The following is an 18984-nucleotide window of genomic DNA, read 5'->3' on the forward strand; positions in this document are numbered from 1 at the left end:
AATCCAAATGTTTTTTCCTCATTAGTTGATTTCTTTATGTTGATTGAACCTAACGTGGAGATCCTCCTCCAGTAAAGACAAAAAGATGTGGTTTTACCATGGTACAGAGTTCATATCAGATAGTGTTCTTTGACTAACATATTCATGTATCATGTTATTAACTGTACATAGCACTCCAGTATACTTCAAAGAAAACCACAGCACTTCCTTGGTACGTGTCCAAAAACATTTGATATCAAACACATATCTAAATAAACAGCATATTACCAGGTAACACAAGAAAATCCCATGGTACTATTATGCTTTGTGGGCGTTTACCATGGTAGTGTTTTGAAAGCACTTTAGAGTACCAGGGAAAAGCTGTGGTATTTTTTTTTTACCATGGTATTACCATCTAAAAACATCACTTGCCATTGTATAACCACAGTAAAGGGGTACCACTCCCAAAATCAAGACACTGTCATTGCACCATATTAAAAAACATGTTATTACCATAGAAATCATAACAAAAATTTTTTTAAAAAAATTATTGCCATGTCCAGAAACCTTGTTTTGTTTTTGTTTTTTCCTTACATGGTTCTTTGAATTAACATAGTTGGTGCATATGTGTGTTATACTGTGTACCAGTGCTCCTGTGTGCAATTCATTGATAACTTATTTGGTTAAAGTCCAGTCTTTATATTGTGTGCTTGTGATCTTGTGTGGGATTAGTTGATAAATTATTTTGTTATAGTATAGTCTACCCGCAAATGACTCTTTAATCCAGAGGTTGCTGTTGGCCATCAAACGTAGGAAAAATTAGGTGCTAAATGTTTTCTGAGCAGCTTAGCATAAGCATTATTCCCCTGTTACAATGGCATCATATTTCAGATCTACTGCTATTGTTGAGTCATTAACACTGCTGCTGAATCAGCTTGCTGATGGTGTTTTTGAGTCTGCTGTTTGACTGATTTGGGATCAATAATAGTTTAATGGATTAAGGGTTTTTTGGAAATTGTGGATAGTCCCATAGTTTGTTTGTCTGAAATGGTTTTATGACTTGAGTAACTTGCACAGCACAGTGTTAAAAGGATAGTTCCACCCAAAAGTGAACATTCTGTCATCATTTTCTCACACTTACATTGTTTCAATCTGTGTGACTGACTTTCTTCTTTGGAACATAAAAGGAGAAACTTTTCAGAGGGTGCAAGGTGCTCTTTTTAATACAGCAAAAGTTTACTGTGTTCCACAATCAGAACCGTAGGACTCGTGCTGTATGTTCCCAAGAATCATTGTTGGCATGAAATGGAAATTCACTCAGTTTTTTAAAATGCATATTAATGATCTTATTGCAGACAATTAATTCATGCATGTGTTCAGCATTCTTGTAGCTCAAACTGTAGAGAATGGCGCTAGTAATGCCAAGGTCATGGGTTCAATTCCCAGGGAATGCATGAAGTTATAAATTGTACGTTTGAATGCAATTTAAGTCTCTTTGCTTTAGTTACTCCACTGCACACCTCAGACCACTTCCAACCTCACACTTACTCCTCCACAGATCACCTTTCGACGCAACCTACGCTCACTCTCTCCCTCTCGCCTATCCTCTATGGTTTCATCCTCACTTTCTTCACTCTCTCAGTTTTCAGCACTGGACACGAACAGTGCTACTGACACTCTTTGCTCCACTCTAACCTCTTGCTTGGACAACTTTTGCCCACTGTCATCCAGACCAGCACGTACCACCCCATTTGCCCCCTGGTTGTCCGATGTTCTCTGTGAACATCCTTCTCTGCAAATGTCTTCACTGCTAAAACAACATACTACCACAACAAAATTAACAACTGTTCTGACTCTCGCACAATTTTCAAAACTTTCTCTTTTCTTCTTTGTCCTCATCCCCCTCCTCCTTCATCAACTCTTATAGCTAATGACTTTGCAGTTTTCTTCACAAATAAGACAAGAACCATCAGTGACCAATTCTCCACACCGCAGACTGATGATAACTTCATAACGACTAATACACAGTCTCCCTTCTCCTCCTCTCCACTCTCAGAGACAGACGTTTCCAAACTTATCCTTTCCAGTCATCCTACTACTTGTCCACTTGATCCTATCCCCACTCACCTCCTTCAGGCCATTTCTTCTTCAGTCATACCTTCACTTACTCACATTATCAACACCTCACTTCACTCTGGTACATTTCCCACACCATTTAAGCAGGCTCGGGTAAGCCCACTGCTTAAGAAACCATCTCTAAATCCAGCACTTTTAGAAAACTACAGACCGGTATTCCTTCTTCCATTCATTGCAAAGACACTTGAGTGAGTTGTGTTCAACCAGCTCTCTATGTTTCTTGTACAGAACAACCTCCTGGACAGCAACCAATCTGGCTTCAAAAGCGGCCACTCAACTGAGTCTGCCCTGTTTCGGTTAGTGAAGCCCTGCGACTGGTGAGAGCAGCTTCCAAATCCTCAGTACTCATCTTGATGGATCTGTCTGCTGCTTTTGACACAGTAATCCACCATCAGATTCTCCTGTCCACCCTCAGAAAGATGGCCATCTCTGGAACCGCACTCGTGTGGTTTAAGTCCTACCTCTCAGGTAGGTCCTTCAGGGTGTCTTGTAGGGGGTTCCTCAAGCTCTTGCTACTGGGGTTCCTCAAGGCTCAGTGCTTGGACCACTTCTCTTCTCCATCTACATGACATCATTAGGATCTGTCATTCAGAAGCATGGCTTTTCTTATCACTGCTATGCTGATGACACTCAACTCTACTTCTCATTCCAACCAAATGATCTGATGGTAGCTGCTCGCATTGCAGCCTGTCTGAGAGACATTTCTAGCTCAATGAAGGACCATCACCTTCAGCTCAACCTTACTAAGACAGAACTGCTTGTGGTTCCAGCTAACCCATCGTTTCATCACAACTACTCTATACAGCTGGGTTCGTCAACCATAACTCCTTCCAGGACAGCCAGAAACCTAGGAGTTGTGATCAATCATCAGTTACGCTTCACAGATCATATTGCTACAACGAACCTGTCCTGCAGATTTGCCTTATACAACATTAGGAAGATCAGACCCTTCCTATCAGAGAAGCCACACAACTTCTTGTCCAAGCTCTTGTTCTCTCCAGACTGGACTTTTGTAACGCTCTCTTGGCGGGGCTTCCTGCATGTTCTATCAAGCCTCTGCAACTGATCCACTCGCATCAAATTCAAGGTACTGATGCTTGCCTGCAAGACAACCACTGGAGCGGTACCAATATACCTAAACTCACTAGTTCAAACTTATGTGCCCTCCAGAAGTTTCTTTTCTTTTCTTTTCTTGGAAAAAAAAACAGCTACGTGTTCTGTGCTAGACTAACTGAGATTTGTCATGGCACTTGTATACTGTTGTTGTTCTCTTGCTGGTCTGATTGCTTCTATTGTTCTCATTTGTAAGTCGCTTTGGATAAAAGTGTCTGCTAAATGATTAAATGTAAATGTCTTCGGATAAAAGCATCTACCAAATGCATTAATAATAATAATATATTAATATTAATACTAATGTTCAATTTTTTGTTTTTCCCCATGAAATGACAGACCTCTGTCTGGTGACGTATACCGGACTACCCAAATCAATTAATCAGCTTACCCCACCCCTTTAACCTCAAGCTGTCATTCAGATCTTTACAATTCCCGCCCTATATTTTTTCTTTTTCCATAATCTGTTGCCTTTGGATGTACGTCATAATATATTATATGGAAAGAAATGATCGGTCGCTACTACAGTTTCTGTGATACGATAACTTTGTGTGAAGAATAGACCAATATTTATATCATTCACTTCTTTATTATTCACTTAATCTTAATTTATTATGACCGATGATGCATGATTCACCAGATGTGTGTATATGTATGTGTGTAGACAGACAGACAGACAGTTGATTTATGTTAAACATAGCTGGCAAACGCTATATAGTAACAGGTTGTGGCACAGGTTTATGTCACTTTATTGGCTTGGATGTGTGTTTCATGTTTGTTCCTGTGATGTCTTCTGTATAGAGACTGTTCACAGATCTGTGACATTCATAGCTAGTTCTTTAAAGTATATCCCTGAGAATATTTGGACATTCGTTTTTTTTTTTTTTTTTTTGAGAAACTTGAAGTCTATGGAGTCCAAGATATTGGAAAACAAGATACTGTGAATTAGTTCCCATGACACATTTTAACTAAATTAAAATGAGGTAACAAATTTATGATTTAAATAGAATAAGGGAACAAATCAAGACCAACATAGCAGAGTTTTGAACCAGATTATAGTCTTGTGTGGGTGTCATTATACTCTTTACTGCATAATAAGTAAAAATTTACTGATAAAATTTTTGTCTGATGAGGAAGATTACCAAGTGAACCATTTTCTTTGACAATATTTTATCAGTCATGTCTTATTTTATCAGTCTGTTATTTGCTGTTTAGAATCAAAACCAGCATTGCTCCGATTCGAAAGAATCACTCTTCGGATCGTTTTGTTTAAAAAAATAATTATAATGAATCAGGTAAACAGTCTGAGTCATTTTGTAATTCAGTTGAATCATGCAGACAACTCAGTAAGAAAAGTAACCAAAGTATGACATTAATTCTCTCTTTTCCTCTCTAATCTCTTGTGAAGTACAGTATATTATGAAGCTCTTCCCATTTCCACAAAGGCACACAAGGCACATAATTAGGCCTACAGATTTTTCCTTCTTATCGAAAGCAGAGGCCAGAGTGAATTTACTAACTTTTCAGATTTTCTTTCGAGTCCATAATTATTTGATTTTCGCTCTACATTAAGAAAAAACCTCCATCTGAATTCTTGGAGAATTGATGTTCTCTTTTATCTCCACTTTGTTTGTTGTGGCCTGGATCGGCAGCGCTTCAGTCATGTTTAAGCTGTGATTTTGTTTGTTGGCCGCTAAAAGCTTAAAGACTGTCTTTGAGAGAAAGAGAAAGCAGTGCTTTGGAAAAGAGAGAGAGGTAGGAAGCGCAAGGGTGCAAAGCCCTGAGAATTTTTATTTTGGCCCAGTCCTGCCCCCTGCCTTCACTCTTAGCTTCCCCAAATGCCCCTTCCCCCCTCCCTCCCTCATTCACACATTCAGGAAACAGGGGACCCTGCCAGAATCCCTTTCTGTTTCCGGGAATCAGGCCCACAGGGCTGCTGTGTCGTGGGCCGGCTCTGACGTGAAGGCTATTGTTCCCGCACGGAGCTCCATTGTCGAGGGGAAGGAACAGCAGCAAAAACAAAAAACACCCGCGGAAGAAGCTGAGAGGGAGGGAGGACGAGATGTCTGAGCTATTTCTGTAAAGAGGCTCCTTCTCCAAGAGTGGTCAGCTTGCTGATGATGAGATACAGCGACTCTTGCGTGTTGAGCTGCAGAGTTTATCGCTGTGATCTATCTCAGGAGTCTGCCATGACTGGCTGACGCACAAGTCAAAAATACATGTGGCTCTTGAGAATGGGGGATCTTATGTCCGTGGAAACATCAAAACTTGTGTGTTTGATGAAAGCTTTACTGTACATAACTGATGTCTTTTCCGCTCTGTGGTCAAGGGCAGAAATCCCTGCTGGAAAAATCATGTCACACCAGCTTAACATGTTCATGCTGTTTTTGTTTGTTTTGATTTTTGAAGTGGTAGAGTACAAAAATACATACTTTCAAAATCACCTGATCAATTCATTGTTCTTGAGTGAGACGTTAGGTGATTTCCAGGGTCGGATACATTATGGGGCGTTTGCTTAAGACCTCTAGATACATTTTTAACTTGATATGCTGTCAGCTCTCTTAGTAGGACATTCAGGGTGTGTTCACACTTGTAGTTCAGTTCTCTTGGTTCGTTTGGTCCGGACCAAAAAAATAAAAAGATAACATTTGGTCCTGGTCCATTTTGCGTTCACACTGAATTTTTTTGACAGCGAACCTTAACTAAAGGCATAGTGATACGTTCACAACCTGATTGGTCAGGTTGAATGACGTATATTTCGCGACGGAACTCACCGAACACCCCATACAAAAGCTGTGTTCGACTTTAAAGTGGCGCTGGAAAGGGATAAATCAAGCATATAAATTGATAATTTAAAATGTATAAATATTACTGTGTGAATTGTTCAGATTTTTAAAAGGCACATTAACTTCTTTCTCATTTACAACTCTTATGTGTTTGCTGCGTACAAACATGAGTTAACCCTCTGGAGTCTAAGGGTATTTTTGGGGCCTGGAGAAGTTTTGTCATGCCCTGACATTTGTGCTTTTTTCAGTTTCTTATAAATATCTAAATGGCTAAAGTCTAATCTCACTCTAATCAGCACAAACTGGGCTATAATAATATGTGAGCAGTATGTATGTACATGATTGTGTTTTTGAGAAAAACAAATGTTATGCGTGGTTAGTGAAAAACTAAAAATGTTAAATCACTTGAATAAGGCAATAAAACACATACAGAAAATTGGTTCCCGGGACTTTTGAGAACTGGAGCTTGTAGCCTAGAATTTTTTTTTCTAAATGATGTGAAAATCATCTTGTTTACTCACTTACAGAAAACAATATATTGATTTAAATTTTCTAAGACACTTTTTGTTGGTAAAAGTCATTTGCATTAATCTGATCATAAACAGCAAGAAAGGCTTGTTGGAAATGCAAATTCATTCTCTGCCACGAGGTGGCGCTTTAGGAGTGCTGAATATTGCGGTTTCCTTGGTAACAGCTGAACACAAAGCAGCTCCAGACTCATAAACACTACTTTATCAGGAATTATTTGGTGAAATGAAATTAAAATGCCAATGACATGTTTCTGAGGACAGTTGGTTCCCTTCAGATATATTCAAATAATGACATCCGCACAGCATTCTGACCTGAAACATGCGCGCTGCATGAACGAGAAAACGAGTCAATGTTTCGTTCGTTATCTGGCTCGGCTCGTGTTCATCTTCAGTTCTCTCTTCACAGCAGTTCAGTCAGTGTACTGTTTGAGTAAATGAATTACTCCGGGATATTGGTTTATTTGAACTCAGAGGGAGTGTCAGCCATGTTAAAAAAGTTAACAGCTTAAGTCATTTGTGGATTAATGCTTATTGTTGACGCGAACCGTTTCAAACGATTCAGTTCGATTTGGTGAACTGATTCAAGAAGGTCCGGGTTACATCGAGTGATTCGTTCGCGAACCGGATATCACTAAACTGCAGTGTTGTGAACGCGCTCCTAACAGACCCGGGAGAGAAGTCAATGCTGAATAAAGTCGTAGTTTTTGATATTTTTGGACCAAAATGTATTTTCGATGCTTCAAAAAATTCAAACGGACCCTCTGATGTCACATGGACTACTTTGAAGATGTTTTTATTACCTTTCTGGATGTGGACAGTATACCGTACATACATTCTCAATGGAGGGACAGAAAGTTCTCGGACTAAATCTAAAATATCTTATACTGTGTTCCGAAGATGAACGGAGGTCTCACGGGTTTGGAACGACATGAGGGTGAGTCATTAATGACATAATTTTCATTTTTGGGAATCCCTTTAAAGGCCCGGGATTAGCTTGACACAGCCGTGTCTGCACAGCTTTCAAAACTTTACCATGAGGGGTGCATGCGCTTCGCTTTACCATGGGGTGCGCGGTTGTCTGCGAGCCCTCTTGATGACGAAAATAACATAATGCCGATGGTGTGTGGACTGCGCGATCAGCAACCGGCCGTTTTTTGCCTTTTTGCAACTCTCTGTTCTGGACTTTCACAAACTGTGTCGCGATGCAATCATTTTCCAAAATGTAATTTATGTGAAAATATAAAGTCTGTTAACGCCTGTTAACACAGGCCAGAGACGCTGAAGACGGACGCACAGAGAAAAATACTGTAGCAGGCAGATCACTCACTGTTTATGATGCACAAACTATTGGAAGAAAATCCTCAGTATTGAGTTGGGGGTTTATATGAATGTGTTTTTGAGGGGAGCTGACTGTCTTCTGGAAAGTTTACGTGGTATTTTCTTTTCATCTCGTCTCTGTATAGTTCATATTAAAGCAGTGTTTCAGTGCAGTTCAGCTTTGTTTACAGCGGTAACCAAGGAAACACTGTATCTGTTGTTCCAGAAGCGCCTCCTGCTGTAAGACAGTGAATCTGCATCTCATTCAGAGCTTCTGCTGTTTTTCGTTCATGAATGTAGTATCATTTCACAAAGCTTGTCAGAACATTGTTTTTTTTTTTTGCTTCAAATTGGGTTATTATTATTTTCGAACCCCCTCGGACCCCCAATACAGTAAAACTGCACATTTTAGAGTGGCCTTTTATTGTGGCCAGCCTAAGGCACACCTGTGCAATAATCATGCTGTCTAGTCAGCATCTTGATATGCCACACCTCTGAGGTGGATGGATTATCTCAGCAAAGGAGAAGTGCTCACAAACACAGATTTAGACAGATTTGTGAACAATATTTGAGAGAAATAGGCCTTTTGTGTATATAGAAAAAGTCTTAGATGTTTGAGTTCAGCTCATGAAAAATGGGGGCAAAAACAAAAGTGTTGCGTTTAAAATTTTGTTCAGTGTACAAATGTACCACAAAACCAAAATGTTTTAGCAATTCCAATCTATGTCCTTTATTTAGAGGATGAGCCTTTGGTCTTGTGTTTTGAAAGCAGACTAAATTTTGACCAAGGTAATGCTGGGTCACAAGAGAGTACTTACAGCTGAATCTGATCCTGCTACAGTACATGAAGACACACTATACAGATTATTGGCTGCACATGGGACAGGGAAAAGTTTAGGGTGATGGAAAGTCAAATACGCAAATTTATTATGCAATAATAACCATCAGCTGTGCACACACAGTGTATATAGGCAGTTACAACATAATAGTGACGTAAAGCAGAGCATGTCATCTCTGCACCAACAGAACTGCAAAAATAATGATGTAATGTTGCTAAGAAAACAAGACAGAAAAATAATAATGCATGGCCCGTGTGGGCTTGTTTGGATATGTTTGGAAACAGTCATTAGTGGTGCTTGCTGAGGACAGTATGTCTGCCAGTAGAGATTACAATAGACTGTTTATCTGTGCTAAATTATAATTCACTAGATTATCAATAAAACGTCATTTCTAAATAGTTATGTAGTATATACAGCATTTCTGTGTTGGATTACCTATAGAAATGGCTGTATTGTTATGTACCCTTACCGTAATGTAAGATGATGTTTGGTTTTTCTGCTCAACTTTTAATATATATTTTTATTAACATTTATATTAATATATAATTTAACTAATTCTAATTCATAATTTAAAAATAACTTTTATATCAATTTATGTATAAATATTATAGAGATTTGGGTGGTGGGCATTTTTGACATGGGCTAGTTGATAGTAGTAAGTAGTAATTTCATGTATAATGTTATTTTAAAATAATGTTAATGTTTATATCACACATATACACTACCATTCAAAAGATTGGGGTCAATGATATATTTTCTTTTATTGAGCAAAGATGCATTCAATTGATCAAAAGTGAAAGGCATTTACGTTGTTAAAAATGATTTCTTGTTCAAATAAATGCTCTTCTTTTGAACTTTCTTTTAATCAAAGAATCTTAAAAGAAAATCTGGTAACACTTTACAATAAGGTTCATTACGTTACTATTATTAACATAAACTAATGAACAAAACTTCTATTTTATTTATTAATCTTAGTTAATGCACTAACATTAATAGAACCTTATGGTAAAGTGTTACTGAAATTTTCAACATAATAAGAAATGTTTCTTTAGCAGAGATCTATATATTAGAATGATTTCTGAGGAATCGTGAATCATAAACTACATTTTAAAATATATCAACATAGAAAACCGTTCTTTTAAACGATATAGTTTACTATAAAATAGTTTTTACTGTATTTTTTATTAAATAAATGCAAACTTAGTGCTCTTAGAGACTTCTTTTTAAACCTTGTCACTGTAAAAAAAAAAAATCCTGTTGACCTTTTGAATGGTAGTGTGCTATGGAAATCAAATTACTATTGTTAGTCTTTATAAGCATATTTTTTTCAAACATCTTTTCTAAAGAAAACTTCCTTTGTCTTTCAGGTTTCCAAAAAAAGTGATCAGGTGAGTGCAGTGCTTCCTGTTGCTCTTTCCTAGTGAAACGCCCTCATAGCCCCAGAGAGAAGCACGGCAGCCAGACAGGCAGCTAATGGCAGTTTTCTGCAGACACCAATATGAGCAGGTTGAGCATAGACACAACACTGATGCTGCTGCTGATATGATCATGTGATAATAAAATGCTCAGATCCACAGCATTAACTCAAGTTTTACATGCATGTAGACAGTTATCTTTTCTTGCTGTTTCAGCTTGTTTATTTGCGCGTGAGCAGGGTCTAAAACGTACACTAGCCAAATGCGAATTTAAAAAAAAAAACATTGATAGGTTCCCAAAGCTCACCAGGTTTTTAGAAATTAAATATTTAAAATGAAGTTGTAAAAATCAAAATCTGATTATGTTTAAACAAATAATTACTTGAAAGAAAAAAGTTTTTTTTTTTTCTGAATTTACACTAATGTTCAAAAGTTTGTGGTCAGTAAGATGCTCATCAAAGCTGCATTTATGTGTCAGCATGCTAAAGTCTGGTCTTGGAAGTGTCATTTTTAAATTCATCCTCTTTAAAGTACCATATTATAGCTAAACTCAAAATATGGACAACATATGGACAACTAGTCGATCATCCTGACCCATCCCTAGTCATGATAGGTCTTTGCAACCGTCAAATTCACAGTCAACAGTAGTTTGCATTGTGTTGGTCAGAAATGTTTTGTCTGTTCTCTCTGTGCCTGTTTTTAGACGGGGTGCACAAGTGTGACCTTTTGTAAGTGGATCCACATTTCCTGTCTAGTTTTTGTGTGCTGCTGGATAAGAATAGCATGATGTGGCAGAGACGGTGACCCCTTTTCCCGTTTGTGTGTATTTGTGCACAGGACAGGAAGTATTCTCAGCAAGGACCATCCCCCAGACAAAAAGCCCAAAAGCGACAAGGCGTCAATCCCCTCCTCACATGAGTTTGACCCCACAGGTAAGAACCTCTTCTTGAAAGGCATCTAAATTATGCACAACTGTCTCTTTCCACACTCCAAGAATATTTTGTGGTGCAAAACAAGATGTTTCAGTGTTATACTGTTTGAAAACTGTAAGTACCTGACCGATTTAATCAGGTTATTTATAGTCAAATGCATATATCTGGGTTGTGACAGCTTGGATAGTGTGCAGATACAGTGCACATTGCTCTAAAGACCAGTGAACTGTATGTCTGTAGATTTATTGTGACAGTGAGATTGAATGCAGACCCGGTGTATGCTGCTGGACTGCTTCAGTTTGTATGAAGTTAATTACAGCAGAATCATGTCAGCTGTGACTTCAGAGGGACCACAGGAGCCTCAATCATTATTTAAATGCTGGAGTAGCACCTTGTTTAAAAGCTTAATGCTGACTTTGACTGTTGGTCACTGCTGATCATGGATCATACTATGTGCATCTCTTAAAGGGATTGTTCACCCATAAACAATAGAACCTGCCATTAAACATATCAGCAAAATACGCTGCTATTTTAAAATTTGGGGTCAGTATGAATTTATTTTTTTTTTTTTAAGAAATTAATATTTTATTCAGAAAGGATAATAAGTGAGAAAGACTTTTACATTGTTCCAAATGATAATAAGAAATGTTTTTGATCACCAAATTAGCAAATTATAATGATATCTGAAGTATCATGTGATACTGAAAAATGACTTTTTATATTTTTGATCCAATAAATGCAGCCTTTAATGCAGAGACTTAAAAATATTACAAAAATCTTACTGACCCCAAATTTTGAATTGTAGCATATGAAAATGAGAATAAGACAATGAAAAAACAAACCATATAAAGCTTTACAAAGTACAAAATTTTGTGTTAACAAATACTTAAAATGTGTCAATTTGCCTTAACAATAACATATACTAAATTCAGTTCGCCCTTCACCATACATATTGTTTCAATGCAGCCTTACAAAAAATATTCAAAATCTATTCTATGCAGCTAAAAATATTTATAACAAATACCTTTTCCATAAAATAAAAATGAATGAGACTATATGCTGCCAAGCCTAAAAAAGAGAACCAAAATACCACTAAAAACTAGAGGTACAACAAACTATTGTTTGGATAATCAATTACTCTAACAATTATTACAGCGATTAATTGACATATCACAGATTAATCAGTAGGCTTTGTTCTATTATTCAGCTTTTACAGTTAGTTAAAATATTGGGTATTCTAACTAATAAATAAATCAAGGGAATCACTTCAGCTTTTGAAAATGTCAAACAATTAAATTACCACTGTAACATTACAGTTATTATACTATCGTTGATATGCCACTTCAAAATTACAATTATCGTTGATATGCCACTTCAAAATTACAATTTTGTTCAAACCATGATAAACTGTCATACCAGTTACAACCCTAGTGACAAGACATTTTATTTTAAGACTCGCTAAATTATTTTATTCAAAACATTAGCTCTCTTAAAACACCTTATAGTGTATAGCTAGATTAGGCTTTAATATATTCAAACCAAACTATCACTTTAATAGCTGTATTAGGCTTTAATATATTCCAGAACCAAACTATTTTTTTAATTTATTTATTTTGATTTTTTAATTTTTTTTTTTTCTATTTTTTTTTTTTTTATTTAATTTATTTTTAATGTAATAATATGATTTCATTTTATCATCAATCTAAGCGCTATATAAATGGCTCATTTCATGACCCCTTTAAATAAATGTGACGTGACTGGAGTGCCAAGAGCTGGTGCAAACTTATCCACATTGCTACAATCTGATACTTTCTTAACTGCTGTTTTCTCACCACTGTCATATTTGTTGCGTGTTTATTTCATTATTGAGAGCAAAGCGTGCAACACATATTTACATATTCATATGCCGCTGTCAACAGTGTCTGGTTTTGCTGCATTTACACTCCTCTCATAAGTTCCGTGTGTCTTCTCTCTAATTACATCCGGGAGGGCTCAACTACTGTCTTGCTCTACAGCGCCACACTGGTCAAACCGCGTTATTGCAGGCCCTTACATTCAGTCATATGAGATCAAACGACTATTCAACAACATTTGTCAACAATTTTTTATTGTCAACTAATTGTATCAGCTCTACTAAAAACAGTCCACATGACTCCCACAATACTTTTTAATGGCTTTGTGTGAGGAACAGGCTGAATTTTAATGATTCAAATCTCATTTGCCAACTGGAATCACAAATATGTGAAATTTAAATGTGTTGTAAGTGCAACCGAGATTTGAGAGCTGCAACATTTAAGAAAATCATGGCACCTTATTAAATATTTTTAATTTTTGAGTAAAGAATTTTTAACGGTTTCTTTTTGTCAACAATTGGTTGTCACATCACTTTTTTGTGCTCTGTTTACCCATATACATTTTATATGTTACTGTTATACACTGCCCGTCCAAAAAAAAAAAAATTCACCACCTGGATTTAACTAAGCAAATAGTTAAGATCCTCCCATTGGATAATTACGGCATGGATGATTATGTTATGTACCCAAAGAATGAGGTCAGCTGACTACCTGAATATACTGAATGACCAGGTTATTCCATCAATTAATTTTTTCTTCCCCTGATGGCACGGGCATATTCCAAGATGACAGTGCCAGGATTCATCGGGTTCAAATTGTGAAAGAGTGGTTCAGTGAGCATGCAACATCATTTTCACCCATGGATTGGTCCCCACAGAGTCCAGAGTCAGACCTTTACCCCAATGAGAATCTTTGGGATGTGCTGGAGAAGACTTTGTGCAGCGGTCCGACTCTCCCATCTTCAAGACAAGATCCTGGCGAAAAATTAATGCAACTCTGGATGGTAAGAAATGTTGTGACATTGCAGAAGCTTATCGAAATGATGCCACGGCGAATGTGTGCCATAATCAAAGCTAAAGACAGTCCAATTAAATATTAGAGTGTGTGACTTTTTTTTTGGACGGGCAGTGTATTTATATTTATGCATTTATCAAACATTTTTAATCTAAAGCGTTTTATAATAGAGGAGCATACGCAATTAATCACAGAGCCAACAGTATTTGCAGGATGCAATGCCACATTTATTAGAAAGCTAGATTAGCAGACAAACTAGTGCAGAGGAGAAATACAGAGAAGAAAAAGAAAAAGATCTTTATTTATTTATTTATAAATATTTTATATTTATATATTTTTTTTCTATTTTGTTTATTCTGTTTTTTTTTTTAGCGTATTTATTTTATTTATTTCATGCTTTTTCTGTTTTACTCGGCAAACAGCAATATCAAATGCTGATTCCAGACACATGAACAAATGTCAAAAACGGATGACAAAAACAAAATGGCACTTTGTCACAGTGTGAGTGTTCACACTCGATGGAAAAAGCTCCATGGGAATGTATAATTTCGTTTTAACATCATTCAGCAGTGAAAATTTGTGTACTGAAGTGAACTTATCTCACATCTGTGCTTCAAACCTGGGTTTGAAGTCATGACTCATTTATAATCTTTCTTGGGATTAACCAGACATGACTGAAGTGATCAAATCAAGCACACCAGAGCCCATGTTGCCAAGCAGTATGGAAGTTTAACTCTTTAATTCCCAGCGCTTTGGGCTTGATGTCGTTTTAGAGGCCTGGTTATACCATTATGTGGGAGGCCCATCTCATCACAAGCTCCAGATGTTGTCACATGGCTGTAATCCCTTTCTCTGTCTCTCTTCCTGCTGCAGGGACGCACTGCTGTGCGCCCATCAGAGAGGGATATCTCTTTTGAGGATGGAGGTTTATTATAGTTAGGGATCTAGCTGAGTCATCAAGGAGGATATACAGGGTGTGTCTCAGATGGGTCTGAGTCATTGTTTTATAAATTGAGTTGGGAGGAAAAGGAAGCAGTGTCTGTTGGTCATGGATAAAGCGTCTCAAATTTGGTAAAAGTGTGACTGATTTTGTGAGCCCAAGAGATACTGAGATTAAGAACTAATGTTTTATTATGTTTAAGCATTTTATTATTATTTATTAGAATTTTAATTTGAAAAATGTTGTTAAATTTATTTAATAATAGATCATTTGGCAGAATTTTGTATATTACTTCCATATAAAACCTAAATATCAGTTACTTTTTCTTTTTTTAGTGTGACTTTCCATAACCGTATTCTTTCTCCTGCTGTTTGTGTGTGTGTGTTTGTGCGCCGCATGTTTTCTGCTGTCAGAACTGCCTGTTCAAAGTGTAGTAGCCGACAGAAGGCCAGAGTCCTGCGGTAAGAGTCACTGGGTCACTGCCGCTGCTCTGGGGATTTGCTGTGGTTTGTGTGTGTGAGAGCCTCATTCTTTTTCTTTCATGCCTGCCGCTCATCAAATTTGACCTGCATCTATTTCTTAGCATGTCTTGGTGTCGGGCTGTACCTTGATGGAACTGGACTTTCTCAAAGACACATTTAATTGTCAGCAATCTTGAACCGTTTGCATTATGGCGGTGGCGTGCTGTGCCTTGTCCTCACACACCTTAACCTTTCTGTAGTCTCTTTCTAGCTCACTTTGTTTGGCTCTTTTCATCTATTCTATCATGCCTTTAGTTTTCTTTCAGTCTTACTTTACAGCCATCTGTTTGATGTAAGTGAACAGAATGTATGAACAGATGCTTGAAACATTTAGCCAGTTCATTGTGGTTAGCTGACCAAGTGCACTCAACCCCAGTTGTTAACTAAGAATTTACTTTAAATAAACACTTTGTTTTCATAAAGTAGTTTGACAACCAACACAATGTATTAGTTTTGTAACATTAGCTCTCATCCATGGACTGGCATAGACACTTATTTTTGTGCTGTGTGAACATTTTCATGCAAAAGTCAGGATTTATTGATTTAAGCTTAAGGTGTCTCTTTTTTTTTTTTTTGAAATTTGGGTTAAAATTTAGAACCAATTTAGATTACATGCACAAAAAATAAATAATAAAATATATATATATATATATATATATATATATATATATATATAATATATATATATAAATTATATATATAAATTATGAACTCATTAATATTGATGATAGTCTATATTTATAATGTATGTAATATTATTAATGCAGAATGTTTAAATTTATAAAATGTGTACACTATAGTAAAAAAAAAAAAAAAATTATTATTAACAATGTTCAAACATTTGTGACTTTACTTTTTTCCAGGAATCTTTTAGTAGAAAGTTCAAAAGCAAATGCATCAAATTGTTTTTAATGCATCCATGTTGAATAAAATATTAATTTCTTAAAAAAAAAAAAATATTGAATTGTAGTGTATATTTCACATTTAAAATAAGATTACTATTGTAATTTATGCAAGCAACATACATGCTGCTATAAAATTTCAGAGACCAATAATTACTGTTTTCTTCTTATTATTACTTATTACTCTCAGGTTGACAGCCTCAAACTGAAACGCATACATTTACACTGAATACAACCAGTAAAACAACTAGTCTGAAACAATCTTTCAAATGAGTGACTCTCTTGAATCAGACTTTCTAATAATGCATGAGAACGAGGTATAATCATTCCAATCATTCCAACAGTTTCCAGGAGGTTTGAAAGACACATACATTGAATTCATCCAGGCCAGATGTCACATCCATAAAGCAATACAATACCAAAGGCAGTCTGGTTCTGTTTTATTGAGTATAGTTGTCACAAATTTGGAATACACCAGTCAATCAAGTTCAATATAAGGGCTACACTCAGCCAGAGTGTGTGTGAATGTGTGAGGGTGCTTGTTTTGTGTAAGTAGCACAAATGGAGGAAGATGCACTTTTGTAGCCAGCACACATGAATGGCTTATGACCCACACCACAGCGTTTTGTGGAAACACATTGCAGACAGATCCAGTCTGGTGAGATACTTGTCTGACGTGTTCTTGTTTTTTTTTTTTATTTAATTTTTTTTACACGTCCACTCTTCACACAAGCAGCGTCCATGTAAAAACATTAAAAGACAACATTCTGCAGAGGTCTAAAATGTTATTGTGCTAAACATTTGCATTGTCAGATCCTGAATGACAATATGCTTAAACACAAAAAGATTCAGATATTTTAATATATATATATACATATATATGCGTGTGTGTGCGCGTGTACTGAATCTTAATTTTTTTAGTTGGTACACAAGTGTTTTGTATCTCGACAGCTCTTTCCAACTCTAATATGATTTATCTATTTGTGAGGGCCATGTTTTATTATTTTATAGCCTGATTTGTTGCAGGGTTTGGCTTAATTTATGGTCTCTACAAAAGGTCTATTACAAGTATATACTCATCATAGTATTATAAGGTTATCCCACTGTACAGTCATCTTGAAATCAAAATTTACATCATTTGCTTTATTAATACACCTTCAAGATCTTATTTTAAATTGTGATTTAACATGTTTACGTTAGGGGGAAAAAAAAGTATTTTTGTAATCTTTCATCATAATGTAATGTAAAATTCTGAAACATCTTTCCTTTTTGGCATCATCAAGACCCAATTTTTTTTAATTATTATTAATAATTTTTTTTAATTCTAGTACTATTACTACTACTACTGCTACTACTACTACTAATAATAAATGTTTTATTAATATTATTAATATTTTTTTGTTGAAAATCTATTAAATTTAGAAATATGTCTGATTACAAAAGTAAAATTGGTTGAGAACACCATTTCTTGTAGACTTTGCTATATACTACAATCCTTTGAATTTCTCCTTGAGCATATTTATATTGTCAAATAAGGTTTAGTTTCACATATATGCTACCATCCTGAAATCTGGGGTTGGTACGATTTTTAAAAAATATTTTTAGATAAATTGTCTTGTGCTCTCCAAGGCTACTTTTTTTTTTTTTATCAAAAATACAGCGAAACATAAATATTGTGGATATTACCATTTAAAATTTGTTTTATATTTTATCTTTTAAAATATTATTTATTCCTGTCATGCCAAAGCTGAATCCTATGGAAGCCCGTTTCTGCCACTGAATAAAAAATAAAAAAGGTAATTACGACTTGAATGTGCTCAGTAAACATCTTATATTCAGGGATGTGATTTTTCGGTATAAATACAGATTTCCGTATTTTCCTACCTCTGAGGGAAGACCCATGTAATTCGCGTAGATCTGAATATTTTTTTTTTTTTTTTGAGGAGGGGTAGTGATGGGGGGGGGGTGAGTTGGTTACTGCATGATGATTGAAATAACGCAGATGGTCTTAAGCTATTACCCAAATAAATTATGAAAAGAAACATCGCAGACAGAATGCTCCTGAGAGCGCTGCACGAGCTCATAATCCTTCAGAAATCACACACATATGCTGATTTGCTGCTCAAGAAACATTTCTCATTATTATAAATGTTAAAAACTTAATATTTTTTAATGTTTTGCTGCTTAATATTTTTGTGGAAACAATAATACCACTCAAACATTTATGTAAGATTTAAAAAAGAGAGAGAAATTAATTTTATTCATCATGCATGAAAGTGACAGAAAGTGAGTGAAGACATTTAAAATTATTTGTATTTTATAAATGCATTAACAAATTTAATTAATATATTTGATAAATGCAAATAAATGCTGTCCATTAAACTTTATATTTATCAAAAAATCCTGAAAAATAAAGTTCATCATCATTTCCACACAAAATATGAAGCAGCAAAATTGTTTTCAATATTGATAATCAGAAATGTTTCTTGAGAATCAAATAAATTGTAATGATTTCTAAAAGATCTTGTGACACTGAAAACTGGATTAATAATGAAGAAAATTCTGCTTTGCATCACATGAGCAGAAGATAGCTATTTCAAAATCGTTAATAATTGTAATGTTTCCAAACTTTTGGCAGGTAATTTAATAATAATAACAATTCTATATACTTTACTATAATATATTATAGTACTTTATTAGTGACGTGACA

The 18984-nt window shown here is 35.7% G+C and overlaps 1 protein-coding gene across 10 annotated transcripts in view; it reads left to right on the forward strand.

The window, feature by feature from the left end:
- Positions 1–18984, forward strand: part of arhgef12b (Rho guanine nucleotide exchange factor (GEF) 12b) — a 71223-nt gene that overhangs the window by 23292 nt on the left and 28947 nt on the right. For 2 of the 10 annotated variants that reach the window (XM_042756971.1, XM_042756974.1), the window contains exons 2-3: positions 10065–10085; positions 10950–11044. In XM_042756971.1, the coding sequence (XP_042612905.1) occupies positions 10065–10085; positions 10950–11044 (116 nt within the window). The other 8 variants (XM_042756967.1, XM_042756970.1, XM_042756966.1 and 5 more) reach the window with 8 other exon arrangements.

This window comes from Cyprinus carpio, chromosome A5, assembly GCF_018340385.1.
Source record: "Cyprinus carpio isolate SPL01 chromosome A5, ASM1834038v1, whole genome shotgun sequence".
In the NCBI taxonomy this organism is placed as follows: Eukaryota; Metazoa; Chordata; class Actinopteri; order Cypriniformes; family Cyprinidae; genus Cyprinus; species Cyprinus carpio.